This window comes from Amblyomma americanum, chromosome 6 (genome assembly GCF_052857255.1).
Source record: "Amblyomma americanum isolate KBUSLIRL-KWMA chromosome 6, ASM5285725v1, whole genome shotgun sequence".
Classification (NCBI taxonomy): domain Eukaryota; kingdom Metazoa; phylum Arthropoda; class Arachnida; order Ixodida; family Ixodidae; genus Amblyomma; species Amblyomma americanum.
In genome coordinates this window covers 86,014,761-86,027,970 of record NC_135502.1, presented here as the reverse complement: position 1 = coordinate 86,027,970, position 13,210 = coordinate 86,014,761, and the positions used below count along the sequence as shown (strand labels likewise).

Genomic DNA, 13,210 nt, shown 5'->3' with positions numbered 1-13,210 from the left:
ACTAAAAGCGGCTACTCGTAGCCCAATCACGGTGCTTGCTCTCGATGTCTTGCGTAATTCAGGTAACAAAGGCAGGCGTAGCAAGATGGAGGCTTGAACTTCGACGCAAAACTTATCCTCACCACTAACGAAACCATATGACGCTGGCAAGATTGCACGCATTGTAAATGTAATCAGGAGGTCTCCCTTCTGTCCACAGTGCAAACACCCAAGCAGAGAACACATTCAGGGGCAGTTTCTTTCCCTTGCGTAATAGGATAAGAACGAAGTTTTCACAAACGAAGGTTCTACTCAATTTCTTGTTAGGTTTTGTGAAAATGTTCTGGAGAAGCGTAATTATTTCCCTACATAAACAAGGAGCTCTGGTTTTCAGGGCACTGTAAGATTCAGAGCTAAGACTGGAAATAATCTGCAGCACTGTCAAGAAATTTGTACCCTTACAGGTTTGTTTCCATGTCTATAACTTTCACGCTTGCACCTCTAAAAATGGGTGCAATATATGACTGCCACACCCTGGTATCGGAGTGTGAAAGCTACACTTGCACCCGTTTCTCTGCCTTGCAGTTTGACCAGTCTTGACTGCTTCAGAGTTGAAAAAATAGAAACTTTTAAAACACAATAATCAATTTTGGGATGCTTTCCCATTTAGAGGGAAGCTAAACGTCCCTACGAAAAGTGCCGACGACCAATGCCAATATTCACTCCATATGTCTCAATATGACTATACTTATGGTACCCATCTATGTCTTTCGCAGTGTGTGTGCACCAGTTCGCACAAATATCACATTTTCGATGCCTGCATAATGTTCAAGACGTGGTTTTTTGAAAAATGCTCTGAAAATAATAAAAAAGCTCTTTCAAATAGGCGCACTGTCAGAACACCTGTTCGCATAGTATGACAAAGCATGTGCCACGTAATTATGCCAACGGACTACAACCAGCGTGAAGCTTAATTGGAATCAGTCATATAAAACTGCTTTGGCGGTACAAGTCAACCCCCTCATCCCTGTCGCGCTCCTTATATATGCCCCCCTTGAAGGGTGCGTAGGCTCACTTACGGTGTGTGACTGTGCAGGGCTCTTTTTTCCAAAGAGATAAATTAAGGGTGTGAAAAGTGTGCCTTTGTGAGCGTTACACCCTTAAGGGTGAAATAATTTAACCTTTAAAAGTATGAAGATGCTTGCGCACGCGTGTCGGAGACTTTTATGCTAGTTGCTATTTCCGCCATCCTCATCGATCTGCCCTAGAACGATACCTAGAATTTTTACCGCATCGCCAACAGAATCATCCGATGAAGGCAGTATTACAATTATTACTCCGATTACGTCCACTACAAAACAAAGGTATCTTTCTTTGATCTTCCTGTCCTGTGTAAGGAATGAGCTTCTTGTCCCAACAAACGTCTTAATCTAATCTGTTCCCTGAATGCACTCCCCATTTCAGCTGCCTTTAACTTACCTTGGAATCACTTCGTCCACAGATCCCATTATCCAGCTTTTCTTCGCAATACATTCCCTGGCGATGTCCATTTCCTCGTTAGGTAACTGCTACTACATGCAAAGCTGGGGTGTGTTTTCGAATACAAGCTTCCTCGCTGTCTGTCTCTTAACGTTGCACAAGTCACTGTGCTTCCTGTAGCTCGCCGGGATGTCCTCAATTTCTTCGCAAGCCTTTTCGTTATCGTTCAAATATACAACCTCTAGTGAAGTTACGAAAAGTTACAGGATCTATAGTATGCTTTCCTTTGCCGACACATTAATAAACTGCTGCTGAAAACTTAAAACTGTCTGCTAAATGCGCTCCGAATCATTCTCAATCCCCCATCTCATTTTAATCAGATGCACATATATAGCGTTTCAATATGTCTTGCAACGCGTTCTTTCGAAAAAAAACCACATGAATTTTTTTATTTACATTACATCACTGCTTCTGCAAACAACTCAACTTGCGCAGAAATTGCTGTTATTTGCATCGAATCACACACGACCGGGCTCACACTGCTTCGATATCGGAGCACAGTTTGCCCGTTCAAGCTGCCATTGAGCGCAAAAGGCCCTTCTTCTAATTTCCAGTGCTTATGTAAATATCATAAATGACTTTTCTATAGGAGCAGAACTGGTCGCACACGGCACAAGCGGTAATCCTCCTGGTGATTACCACGCTCTCGGCAGCTCAACAGTTCTGGACTCCTATCCCATACCACACATTGCGCATCTATCGCTGCATGGTGCCATCCTTTTCTCTATAATAGACCTGCCAAAGGCCTACCAGCGGATCTCCGAGGGTCTCTCCGATGTATCCAAAACTGCCATAATTACACAATTCGGCTTCCCCGAGTACATCCGCATGCCGTTTTACTGTCAGGCAGTGGAGGATTTCGTAGGAAACTATTTTTCTGCATTGATGTTGGCTGTGTGATTCTTTTTTTATTATCGTGCTGTTTCTCCCCCCCCCCCCCCCCCGCCCTCCCGTCCAAAGGAGTAAAACTTCATCACTACAGCTTTAGGGGGAACTTCGGCGCTGATTTCGTCAAACTACAGAAATGAGTGGCCACCCCTTCCTAGAAAGTTCGGAGGGGGCTGGGAAGGAAACAACAACACCAGCTCTTGGACAACGTAGTCAAGTTAAAGTGAAGAGTTTCCTTGGACTTCTAATTTTCCGCGAAATTGTTGATAGGCACTGCCCGCGAAAACTTTTCACCTCTGATATCTACAAAGGCACTCACAGAAGACGTCCAGCTTCCAGCCTTCCTCGATGGCGCTGCCCTGGATGAACTGGTTCTCAGCCCGGCACGAAAGCACGGCGCCGTTGTCCTCCCGTCGCGGCGTGAATAGGAGCACGCTGGAGCTGGTTCCCTCGTGGCCTCCCTGGTGCTCCTTGGCCGACAGCAGCTGCTCACCCCCCTTCCACCAGGTGAGCAGCGCCGGGGGACGCGAGCCGCTTGATGAGCACACCAGCTCCACTGGGTGACCGGCCGACAGCGGGTGTCGAGGAGGTTGAATGGCCACGTCCAGAGGAATCACTGCGTGTATAAGGGGGGGGGGGGGGGGGGGCAATGTTTTGAAAGGCGCTAGCTTATTAGCAAGTTAGTTGCAGCATTATCAATTAAAGGCGTCAAGCAGGGCTAGAAGGGTCACTGGGGAAAATGCACATGCAAAAGCGTCCTAGGCGCGTATTTCAAACGTGCCCACTACGTGCGTGTGTGTGTCTAAATCATGCTAGATTTGAACTCAGTTATCGCCCTCTAGGTCAAGAGAACGGAAAGCACTGCCGCCTCCTTGTTGTGTAGAGTGAATTGCATGAAATACACTGCCACTTTTATGTTAAGACAGCCACCTGTGACTGCTTTACAACGCTTTCGTAGAAATCGTAATCGTTTACAGCGCAATTTGTTTAATATTAATTTTTCCCTTAAAATTATTGTTTCAATAGAGGCGATAGGTTCGCCTCATATGACATTATTGAGCAGATGGGCCAGCTGACGTCACACCGATATCACTAGCGAAATTTAGGGCTTGAACTGTGAATTTTCATGCGATTCATTAAATCGTTACATGCAAATACATGAGTCTGGTCGCCAGTCGATCATATGACCGACAACCATACGTCATGTGATTCTCCTAGGTGATGACGTCTGTTCATGAAAATGACCACCACGAGACCTCAGCGGGTAGCCACCTCCAGACAATCATCATTCTCCGCGGCACTAATAATATAGATAGGAAGTTAAAAGAGTCGACAGTAGAATTTAACACCCATTCCAAGCTGCATTCGTAAACTAAAACCAGATAGCATCAGATCTCACTTCTGAGACTGGTGATTCAATCATGGATTACATCACTGTTATCACTGAAAGGAGCATTTTCAGCCATTGATCCCCGTCTTGATAATCCAGGGCCCAGCTCGGACGGCGTTTGTCTTGCTCCGGTTACAAAATATAAAACAAGATATGATACTTCCTAGTATTACCGTCATTTTATTACGTTTCATTGATATCAGAAGCGTTCGGGATTGCTGAAGCGTTGCCTTTGTGTTGCTTAGATTACTTACGTTTGAAAGTGAATTTTAATAATCAGAGAGAGAATACAGACAGAATAACTGTACACGCAGGAGATCTTTAACAAAAATTTTGAGCTAGTAATCTTGACTGGCCCTCGATCCCCTGCGGCGCAGAAAGCAAGAGTAAAAAAAGATAAATAGAAGAAAGCGAACACAGGTAGTCCATCAACACATATATAATGTGTGCATCCGGAAAGAATTATCAGACAGCAATCAGCGGTAATAACGAAAATACATCATAGGCAAATGACAATAAAATCGAAACTCTGGTTACCCCTGTGCAGTGATTGATAAGTTCCGGCCAAATTATTTGGCAAGTAAATCACGCAATCTCATACACCATATTATCCTCAATAATGAAAAATCATAGAATGCTCAGCTTCTCCGTTAGCGCCATATTTTCCGTGAAAGTCCTTCTCAGGAAGCTCAAGGTTTTCGAATTTGACGGAGATACTCACTTTGCCATCCGTGTCTCATCAGTAATTGATGCCGTACTTGTCGATTTATCTGACGCCCTTAACTGGCTTAGTAGTCCAGCATTCAGGCTTACTAACACCTAATTGGTATTGGCTCTTATCGCTATCAACAAATTTATTAAAAGATCTTTAGCAACCAGTTCATGCTGTTACAGTTGTCAGTCAACAGTAGTGACTCTTATAGGGCTTTCTCGCACAACCGTAGCCTTGAACCAAATATGGCGCTTAATCTGCAATAAACACATAAATATTCACCTGTGCTCTATTACGAGGCTGATTACAAATGTACGATAGCGTTATTTATAAAAACAATGCTCGCTGTTCGGATGCAAATTTATCTCTGACAGGATGAGATTCTATGATGCAAATATATTTAAATAGAAATTACTGCATCGAGGACAAAGGTAGCGATTTCATTACAACAAATAACTTAGAGCTCTATTCATACTAATTTATAACACAAGACAAAATGCGCAACTAGCTTAAAGTATCTTAAAGTTACATTTTGTACCGAATATACAGTGCGGCATGTCAGCATCACACGGAGTGGATCTTCTTTATGGCCATCAGTGTCAGTATTTTACAACTGTATCATTACTGGAATTATTCAAGGAGTTACGTGGACGTAACCAATCCTAGTGAGTAGCCTTTTGACCTGAACCCCCAACCCATAAGATTTTTTTAATAAATATTTCATCTCATGTGAGATCTTCCTTCAGGGCTATCTAAATGCACACCTGAGAACTTCATCCTTTATCTGCGCTGAAGAGGACTGCAATGGCAGTGAGTTCTTCAGTATCCTCAGTACTGGCTACTGTGCTTAGGAGGTCGGAGGTCAGGAGGCACAGAACACATACCGCGCAATCCATCAGCCAGTCATCGGACCCCAAGTAAGAAATTTATCATCATTTATTTATTGTCCGGTGCCCAACAAATGCCAATGGCGCCGAAAGGGCGCACGCGCTGATTAACAAACAAACGGAAGAAAAGGAGAGGATTATAACAAGCGGCCGGAAACGAGTCAAGTGCTGAGGCCTAATGAACCCTGGAAGCCTCGTTTTAAAGTGACGAAGTCGCGATGAAATGTTTCTAGATCACATGTCGTCGCAGACTTCTAAGGCACATAATTCGCACAATGTGGTTCAAGCTGGATGGAGAGAGATCAAACACGCGGCTTTCCTATAGCTTCCTAGCAGGTATAATGTCTTTGCGGCAAGTAACCAGGAAACGGAGCTTGTTTATTAGCCGTGTAGGGGTGTACAAAAAAAGCAGCTTAAACCCTAATCTGTGTAATAGTAAGAGATCAAGATTTTCGTCTTCAGCTGCACCGTAATGGCTCCGCTATGCAGCTGAGAAACAAACTCCACTGTCTGGTTACTTTTCGCAAAGACGGCACGTGGAGCTAAACCAAGAATGATAGATGCTTACAGTACATTTCTCCAGCAGTGCACTTGCACAGTAAGACAAGCCCTCGCTACCGCTGTGTAGTATTAAATCGTATTAGACTCAGCACACCAGAGAAGTACAATAATCGTCCCAGGCGACGGGTAATCAGTTCGACGAGTCATGACATTCCTAACGAACCGCTTTTGTACGATACGCTGACTACTAGGCCTGGTAGGCTGAGGTTTCTCCCTGTTCCGGTAGCTGATGTCGGTTTTACAACACGAGCGCCAATAATAGAAAATCAAAATAAAAATAAAGCTTCAAACCCCCTTCAAGAGCACAAACCAGGAAAGAAACCCCAGATAAACGGTTTTTACTTTTTCACCATACCGACGTAGTCTACTGCGCTACTTCCTCACCTATCCTTGAATACAGAACAAGCACGTAAGGTAAGCAAAATTAACGCTAAGAAATTGATGAAATAAACGCGCTACACTTGGAAAGAGACAACAAACAACCTTTTTGACTGGCTACGGATGCCAGCCGACAGCTAGAAGTGTAAACTGTCATTGTAGACGCGAAATCTACAGGCAGTACTGCTAACGCAGATTTGTCACATCCCATCGTAAGTTCGCCTGCGAAATATTTTATTTTTCATTGACAGAGCTATGCAAACATAAAAAGTCGAGCGCATATTGGTTTCTATTTCTTATTTTTCGTGCTAGAGAGGAGCGTTTTCATTAGCGAAAGCCGAATCTAATGCATGACAGAGGGGTCAAGGAGATCTCTGTCGGGGCTTCAAGTCTCCGTACTCCCCGCTGCCTAAATTAGGTGTACTAACGAGGCGAGCCAGTTGCAAAGCTAAAACAGCCCGCACAATTAAAACTTATCTCGGCTGGCACATGGAGACTGGAGTGGGCGAAAATAATTTCTTCTTTCTCACTTAACTGAAGGGGGATGAAAAAACAGAGCAATTCTGCGTTCCACGTACAGCCATTTTCCGTCTTTGGAACAACTTTGGTTGCTTTTATTTGCTTCTCTACGACGCTTAGGACATTACAAAGCAAGAATAAAGTAAATGCCTACGCATGTAGGAGCAGACAGTTGTGCCTATTAGTGCCACTGAGGAATATGAACGTAAATCAAAGCAGAATTCCGCTAACACCAGCCTTTCTGCCATTTTCAGGTCGCGTCTCTGAAGAGTAAATCCTTGCGACTCTCTAGACATCACCAAAAAGGCACAAAATAATGGCCTTTAGGCTTTTTTACATCGCACGTGTCTCAATAAGACAGGCCGTCTGAATCTGGTATTAGCACGTGGCAGTTATTTTTTTTTCATGCATTTTTTTCTTTAAGTGAACTTCACTATTTCGTGCACAGTCAGGTTTCGTCAGAATGCTCGTCGTTCAGCGGCTGATGTCCCTGTCACTTCATTCGGGGCCTTTAACAGCAACGCGATCAAAGTAGGCGTCGCGCTTTTGAAGAGCGTTGTGACCTAGCGAATGTCATTCGTTAACCGCATTTATTGAGGATATTTTGCATCCTATCTCAGAAAAAGACTATCTGTGTGCATACGCAAAGTTATCAACAGATTGTCTGATTAGTAGAGAGGACAAATTGTTCTATACTACCTGAAGCCCATACAACATTACTTTGCAGGTGGAGCTCGTGGAGACTGGTGCTCCGTGCGAGTGAAGTTTAGCAAGGTTGCAGACAAAGGCGCTCAAAAGCATTCGAGTTGCCTTTCAGCCGTAACTTGCATGCCACGTCTTTTACCCCCCTGTTTTTTCATCAACCGAAGCAGTACATCTCAGTTCGGCCAATTCTAAAGTCAGTCATGCAAGAACGCTAATTTAGAGCCGAACAAATAACCCTTAAGCATCCCTCTTCGATCCTCGATTCGTGTGTCTAATTTATTGGCTAGAGCTGTGGCGGACTCTAGGGTGAGCTGCCATAGCGTAGGGCCAGAGCTGCTTACCAACTATTGATTAATTACCTCGCCGATTCAAGACCTAAGTACTAAGCGCAAAAACAAACAGTAATGACTGACAAATCATAACGTCACCGCGGGGAAGTCGACTTCTATTCGTGGCGCCTATAAACGTCCTCAGCGCAAAACATGAATCGACACTATGGTCGGAATCAAGTCGCACAAGACAGCCACCTACTAGCACACGCAAAACGAAGCGACGCAAGGCAGGTTGTTGGCTGAGGAGGCGATGACACGACAAGCTGGGCTCGTTAAAGGAGGCCATTAAATTAATGAGCGCAGCGACCGAACGAAGTAGTCACTGCGGCGAGCAGGGGCTGACTGGAGCTGTAAACTCATTTCAGTCTGAAAGAACTCGTTGAAAGCGTAGTTCATTATGTAGAATTTTCGTCGCTCGATGAGTAGCATCCCTCCGCTCGCTGTGTTTTCTGTTACGAATTCCGAAAGGGAGAGAGGTAGGGAAATAATAGAAGGGGGCAGTCCTCTAGAAATGCTTAACTCGTAGTACGCTTCCCCTCATTTCTCTATATGCTCACAGGTGACCGCTACCGCGCGAACACACTGAAACCGCCACGAGACACAGCACACTGCAGTTTACGCGATTGTTGTGTAGTTGAGGGAAGAGGAGAGGCAGCCGGTGTGCCGAGTCTCGGGGGTTTGTTGATAGCCTGGCGCAAAAAGGTGGGTCGTCGGTCGGCGGTATTCGCGAAACAATACGAGCACGTACGAACACTCTCGCGTGCTTTGCCGCTAATTGAAACCTGGCGGCTGCGTGAGGAGCAGTTTCCATTATGAGTGTGGTTTACGGTTTTTACCTAAGCGCGGGCTTCACCAGTGTGCGGCATAGCTATAGAGAGATTCGGGTGCTTATGTACAGTTACCTACGATGAAGCGGCCTCCCACGCTCTCGAGTGTGTGGAGAAGTAGAAACCGCTCTATTTGTGGGTTCGCTGCGGTCGACTGCCCAAAGCGACGCGCGTTAGTGCCAGGGTGTATTTATTTTAGCTCGCGTTTCTTTGAAAACAATGACACCAATCGAGAAACTTTAAAACTGCGTCGCGTTTGCAAACACGCCATTTCTACCTCGCTTGTGCGCTGATTAATCGTTTTGCGATTGGCGAACCGGGCAGCGAAATAAAACCAGTATTTAGACAAGTTCGCTAACATCAGTATTCATTGTACAGTCCCCTGGAAAAGGTTTCGAAAGAGAGGGGAGTTCAAGTATATGCCTGACAGTAGTTAATTTATGTGCTGCTTCTGTTATGTGATCGTGCGGCCGAATGCGCCACCTGCGTTTTTCCCCCATCGCTTTGTTGAAGCAACGCCAGTACATCACAATTGCCCACATTATTCTCCGAATCGTCCAAGCATTCAGATAGTGTAAAACACAGGCCGCTAGCGGCGCACAGTGCAGTAAATAAAGGTGCAGCAAAGAGAAAACCGCCTCTCGCCGCATGTACTATTACACCCGCAAAACAAGGGTGCGCAGACTATTCGTCGGCGAAGCAGCTTTGGGTGGCAGATCAGAAAGCTGGTAAGCTTAAGGGACCCACCTCGCGCCATTTATTCTTGCCACGTACGTAGCAAGGTGCGCTGTTTTTCAAGGATGGCTATAGAAGGCAACGGTGCACCCGCCGCGGTGGCTCGGTAGTTACGGCGCTCGGCTGCTGACCAGAAAGACGCGGGTTCGATCCCGGCCGCGCCGGAGTAATTTCTATAATGGCGAAATTCTATAGGCCCGTGTACTGTGCGATGTCAGTGCACGCTAAAGAACTCCGGGTGGTCGAAACTTCCGGAACCGTCCACTACGGCATCCCTCATAGCCGGAGTCGCTTTGGGACGTTAAACCCTCAAAACCAAACCAAACCAGAAGGCGATGTTGCATCCTGCGCTAAAGAGCCCACAATTGTGCTAGCCATCTCTCGACTATTACCTTTTCTTTGGCGAACAAACTCATTACTATGAGTGCGTACTTGCGCGAAGAAGACACGGATGAACAAAGAACGCATTAGCGCTCTGTGAATGCCACGTGCTTTCATCGTCCGTCCGTGTGTTCTCGGGTAAGTGGGATCTTTTAAGTATGCGTCTCCTAACGGACGACAATCTCGCGATTGTAACGCTGCTTGATCGAACTTATTATGAGGCAACTTTATATTCTTTTCATCGCATCACAGCTCACCCCTTAATCATGTTTCTCTAGCGAAGACGGCACAGGTTTGGTTTTAGGTCGCGCTTCGAGGAGTGCTCACGACAATATTCCCTCGCATCGTGTAGACGCCGGTCTATTGCAGGGAAGAAAATGATAATAGTATTTTTATTATGTAGGTTTTTCTTCAATTCCTCACAATCTTCTGCTACGCTACAGCCGTGGTTTTTCATTCGTATACAGTATTGGTGATCTGACTACTTTTGTTCCTAGACCGACTTAGCAACGCTTTATGTTAGCCGTAGATACGTGAGTATGAACCGCTTGCAGAGTGTCACCAGACACTGGCGGGAGTGATAGTAACGGTCTCACCCTTCGAATATGAAAAAATACAGCTCATACTTTTTTTTCGCACTCGTTAGCCGTGCTGTCATTACGGGCAAATTTGCGGAAGAAACGCCCGATGAGGAGACGGCGAATACACAACCAGTCATTATTTCTCCATTGCATGATACTTTTACAAAAGCTAAGTCTGTTTTCAGTACGGCTAGGGTCGTCCGTCGCGGTAACGCGAAGAAATATGCATTCTCTTACGACATGTGGCTTTGCGGTCTACCATTTCTCAATGATCCTTGTCGGTTCGAATCGATACCGGCGACAACAGCAGCGCACGTGCGCCAGCGAACTCCTGTTTGGCGATCAGGACCACGTTACTATGACAGCCGTCAAGACACTGGCGGTGTGTATAATCTACCGCAGCGTTGGCCTGGTTTTTTGACGCTAGCCATTGCTGACGACGTGCACGTCAAGATCTGTTTCTTTTTTCTTTTTTTGCAACAACATGTTAACATAGCCGTTGCATCGATGGCGCCTCCTGGGCGATTCCAGATGCCATGAATGTGCCATGCATAGAGGGTGTGCCACAGGACTTCTCTTGAACCGCCCGTATATGAAACAGCTGCTGCTTGATTCTTTTGTAGTTTTCACGACACGATTATATTCAGCTTGAACCTGGCTCTGTTCGCCACAGGCTTGTTTGAAATGTGCTTTACCCGTCCCGCCGTGGAAGCGGGTATTGTTCAATGTGTGTTTCTTCAGATACTGTACGTACAGGCTATGTTTACAATTCAAATTTTTCTACATCACTTTTTTTCATTTCAAAAATAGCTCATGCGCAATTGTTCTCTTCCCAAATGGCACATGCAAACAGCTGGTGATACCGATAACAGCGGCCAAAATGCTACGGAATGCTGGATCTTACTTCGACAGCATACTCTCACAAACACCCCACAGAGGACTGGTGGCGGTCGGCATGTTGAAAAATACGCTGCCAGAAGCACGAGCTCACGTTCAAGCTTTTGCGGCACCTATAGCAACCTACACTGGAAGCCGGAAGTGGGAAAAATTATACTTGCAAGAACTTCCCGAAAACTCGCAGGCCAGGCACACTACCGGCCACATGTAGGTCAATTACGTCACGCACGATGGAGTATGGGAGATGTACCGACCCCCGACTTGACATATCCGCTGTCATTCGAACAAACCGGAGCTAACATAAAGCCTTAACGCAAATTTTTCGCAAATCAAGCACTGTATTTGGGCGTTGCTGTTTCTGCATTGGCTGTCTATCGAGGTTCCTACCATTCATTGAGCGCGGGAAGCGTTCTGGCGCAGTTGTTTACAGGCTTTCCTGGCACGAGCTTCATAGTCCGTCAGAAGGGCATTATTCAGTACCCTCCAATACGGTTTGTTCAGCTGGAGCGGCCAAACAATCACTCACGAATTTCACCTAAAAATTCAAGTTAAATCGTATTTGCGTGTTAGAGACTAGCATTACCTAGCATTTTATGTGTGCTGTGGATTATTGTGGCCGTAAAAATCCAACAACTTGCGACTGCTCAGTTGCATCAAATACTGCGGCCATGAGCTGTTAGAGTTTACTCCTGTACTCCAGCACAGCACTGTCACCTGGAAGTTGCGCATTCACGCCTGCCTTCAAACTGGCAGGTAAACAATACTTGAGATATCGGGTGCAAGTGCCGCAATTTCTGGTAAGCTGTCCGCACATTGTATAGAGTCGGCAGCGCTCAATTTGAGATGAAAATTTTTTATACTATAATGATCCCTTCCCGGTCCATGAATCATAATAGGTATTTCATGATATATTTGGCAATATTGAAAATAAAAATGCTGCTTATTCAAGGACATAAAACTGTGCGGAAAGCCCGGAGTTTTACCTTTCGTACATGTGTAGATTGCGGAGTGCATGCAGAAATTTACAGTGGTCCAAAAAGTGTGCAATTGCTCTTTACTGCAAACTGTAGACGGACACAGCAGCAGACCGCAGCGGTCAATGCCCATTAAAGGAGGCCTTCCAAACAAAGACGCTGTCCGATTATCACTACTACGCGGTTAGTTCCCTTGCACGCGCCTGCCAGTCGCGATTTCACAGCAGAAAGTGCCAGGCAGTTTACCTCCGACGTCTTGACAAACGGTCAGCGGCATTTGCAGGAGGGCCTAAATGGAAGGCAATTGCCGCGACGTTCATGGGTTTTATCAGATTTTGGAAATGAAGTTTTATTTTAAAAAATAAACCATCGTATCCAATCGACTAGCAGAAAGCGGGCTTATCACTCATGGCGATGGTGGAGTTGTGTAAGAAGAAATGTAATGTACTTACTAAATGCCTGTTAGTCACTTCTAACAAGTCCGCAGCACATATATGACCTCTTTAAAAATAGCATCTGTCAGCTATTAAAATACAACATCTCCTAATCAGGGCTATTAGAGGCAGCGTGAACATATCCACTTTAATGACGGCTGTAATATTTATTTTAAGGGGCCCTGAAATTATTTTTATGTTCATATTCTAATGCAATAGACCTGTAAAGGTGGTATTTGTGAGCTTTATAATCATATTTAAAAGCTCTGCGTAGATTCTATATTTAAAAATAATTTTAAAATTGCTGGTCACAGTAGTTCGCGGCTGACTAGGCTGGCAGTTCCCCGCAGCTTTTTAGCCGTCCCTGCCTCGAATATGTCAATGAGAAATCCGGACAAGCCTTCTCATTGGGCGATCCCAAGTGGCGAGGGCAAGATAGGGCTAGATGAGGCATGAAGGGCTGCAGTTCCGCCTTGTTGATTTTATTTTTT

At 45.3% G+C, this 13,210-nt stretch overlaps 1 protein-coding gene across 2 annotated transcripts in view; it reads right to left on the bottom strand.

Moving 5' to 3' along the window:
• Positions 1–13,210, bottom strand: part of LOC144094817 (neural cell adhesion molecule 2-like) — a 168,663-nt gene that overhangs the window by 37,955 nt on the left and 117,498 nt on the right. For both annotated transcript variants that reach the window (XR_013306584.1, XM_077628706.1), the window contains exon 5: positions 2,726–3,022. Coding sequence is in view for 1 of the 2 variants with exons in the window: in XM_077628706.1 (XP_077484832.1) it covers positions 2,726–3,022 (297 nt within the window). In the remaining variant the exon portion in view is untranslated. The remainder of the gene's footprint in view (positions 1–2,725; positions 3,023–13,210) is intronic.